The sequence below is a fragment of the Olea europaea genome, unplaced genomic scaffold, assembly GCF_002742605.1.
Source record: "Olea europaea var. sylvestris unplaced genomic scaffold, O_europaea_v1 scaffold30743, whole genome shotgun sequence".
NCBI classification, from domain to species: Eukaryota; Viridiplantae; Streptophyta; class Magnoliopsida; order Lamiales; family Oleaceae; genus Olea; species Olea europaea.
Window position 1 is genome coordinate 1 of NW_019249464.1, and position 1,340 is coordinate 1,340.

At 38.1% G+C, this 1,340-nt stretch overlaps 1 protein-coding gene across 1 annotated transcript; it reads left to right on the forward strand.

Moving 5' to 3' along the window:
- Positions 1 to 3: 3 nt before the first annotated feature.
- LOC111385047 (sodium/calcium exchanger NCL2-like) lies at positions 4 to 558 on the forward strand (the record flags this gene model as incomplete). Its single annotated transcript, XM_023009408.1, has 2 exons — positions 4 to 45; positions 174 to 558. Coding segments are annotated over 2 exons (291 nt in total), but the record flags the coding sequence as incomplete, so codon positions are not given.
- Positions 559 to 1,340: the final 782 nt, after the last annotated feature.

The window sequence follows — 1,340 nt, forward strand, 5'->3', positions numbered from 1 at the left end:
GCCAGCCGGAAAAAGTTCAGATCTGCCTCATTGACATTTTCAGAGGTTCACTTCTTTCTCAATTCTCACATATTCTTTAGATAGTTGCCATGATTTGAAAGGGCAGAACCTGGACATCCATAACTATGGTATTTCTTAATGTACCTGACCTCTTTATTTTTTCCTTATTGCAGTTATATGGAGCCGTAACTATGAACAATACTTTGTGCCTGTCGGTCTTCTTGGCACTTGTTTATGTAAGAGGATTAGTTTGGGATTTCTCGTCTGAAGTTTTGGTCATATTGATTGTGTGCATTGTTATGGGAGTCTTTGCCAGCATTCGCACGACTTTCCCCCTCTGGACGTCTTTCTTAGCTTTCCTGCTGTATCCTTTCTCTCTAGTCCTTGTGTATGTCCTTGACTACGTCTTTGGTTGGTCTTAGATTCATTTGGTTTCGAGCTACAATATGTTGATTAATGTAGAAGCCATTTTTTGGCTTTTTATCTGTACTTTTGAGACTATAGTTATTGTCTTCGCAATTACTGTTGATTAAAGAAGTGAAATTATCGCGACCCTAATCCCTTTATTTGGACTTGAGATGAGATATGAAAAACACAAGCAAAGAAAGTGTAAGACATTCATGAAGAATGACACTTGCAAGAAACTTCACACATTGGAAGGGTTACTGGGGACAGTGGCCAACTTGCTCAAACAAAGCACAATTAACTCATCTAATAAACAAGTAGAAATAAATTTACGTCTAAATCTTGCAGTAACTGGGGACAGTGACAAACTTACAGCATATTCTGAATATGGAAAGGGTACCTTCTAAAACAACTTCCTCTTCCTGATCTTGAAACTAGAAGATCGAATAACATCGTCATCTGCTTGTAATGTTTCCCCAAGAATCTCCATGGACTCAGGTTTGGTGAAATAGGTGAATAGAAGGTAGATACCATCCAAGTAAGTGTTAGTTTCTCCTGCTTTGTTCTTCTTTCGGATGCTGTAGGCAAGTGGAATAACCCCTCTATTGAACACCTCAACATACATGCCACCACCCGCAACTAGCAGCTGCAAGGACAAATTTGATGCAGGAAAAAGAAAACGAGTCAAATAAGATCAATATATAAAACTAAAACTCGTCTTCTAATGAATATGGTCCCAATAACTACAGGAAAAAATTATCCTTTGTTCTCGCCATTTCCTAAGCAATGTTTAAGCCTTCGACCATCATTCTCAAATTTATCATATCAACACAACTTCTACTTCCCCTAATTCTTAATTCATATGTCCCAAAGCGTCATTACTCCTTTTCCCTTTATTTCGACCTAGCCGTTAGTGGGAGTAAACATGTTCAAAA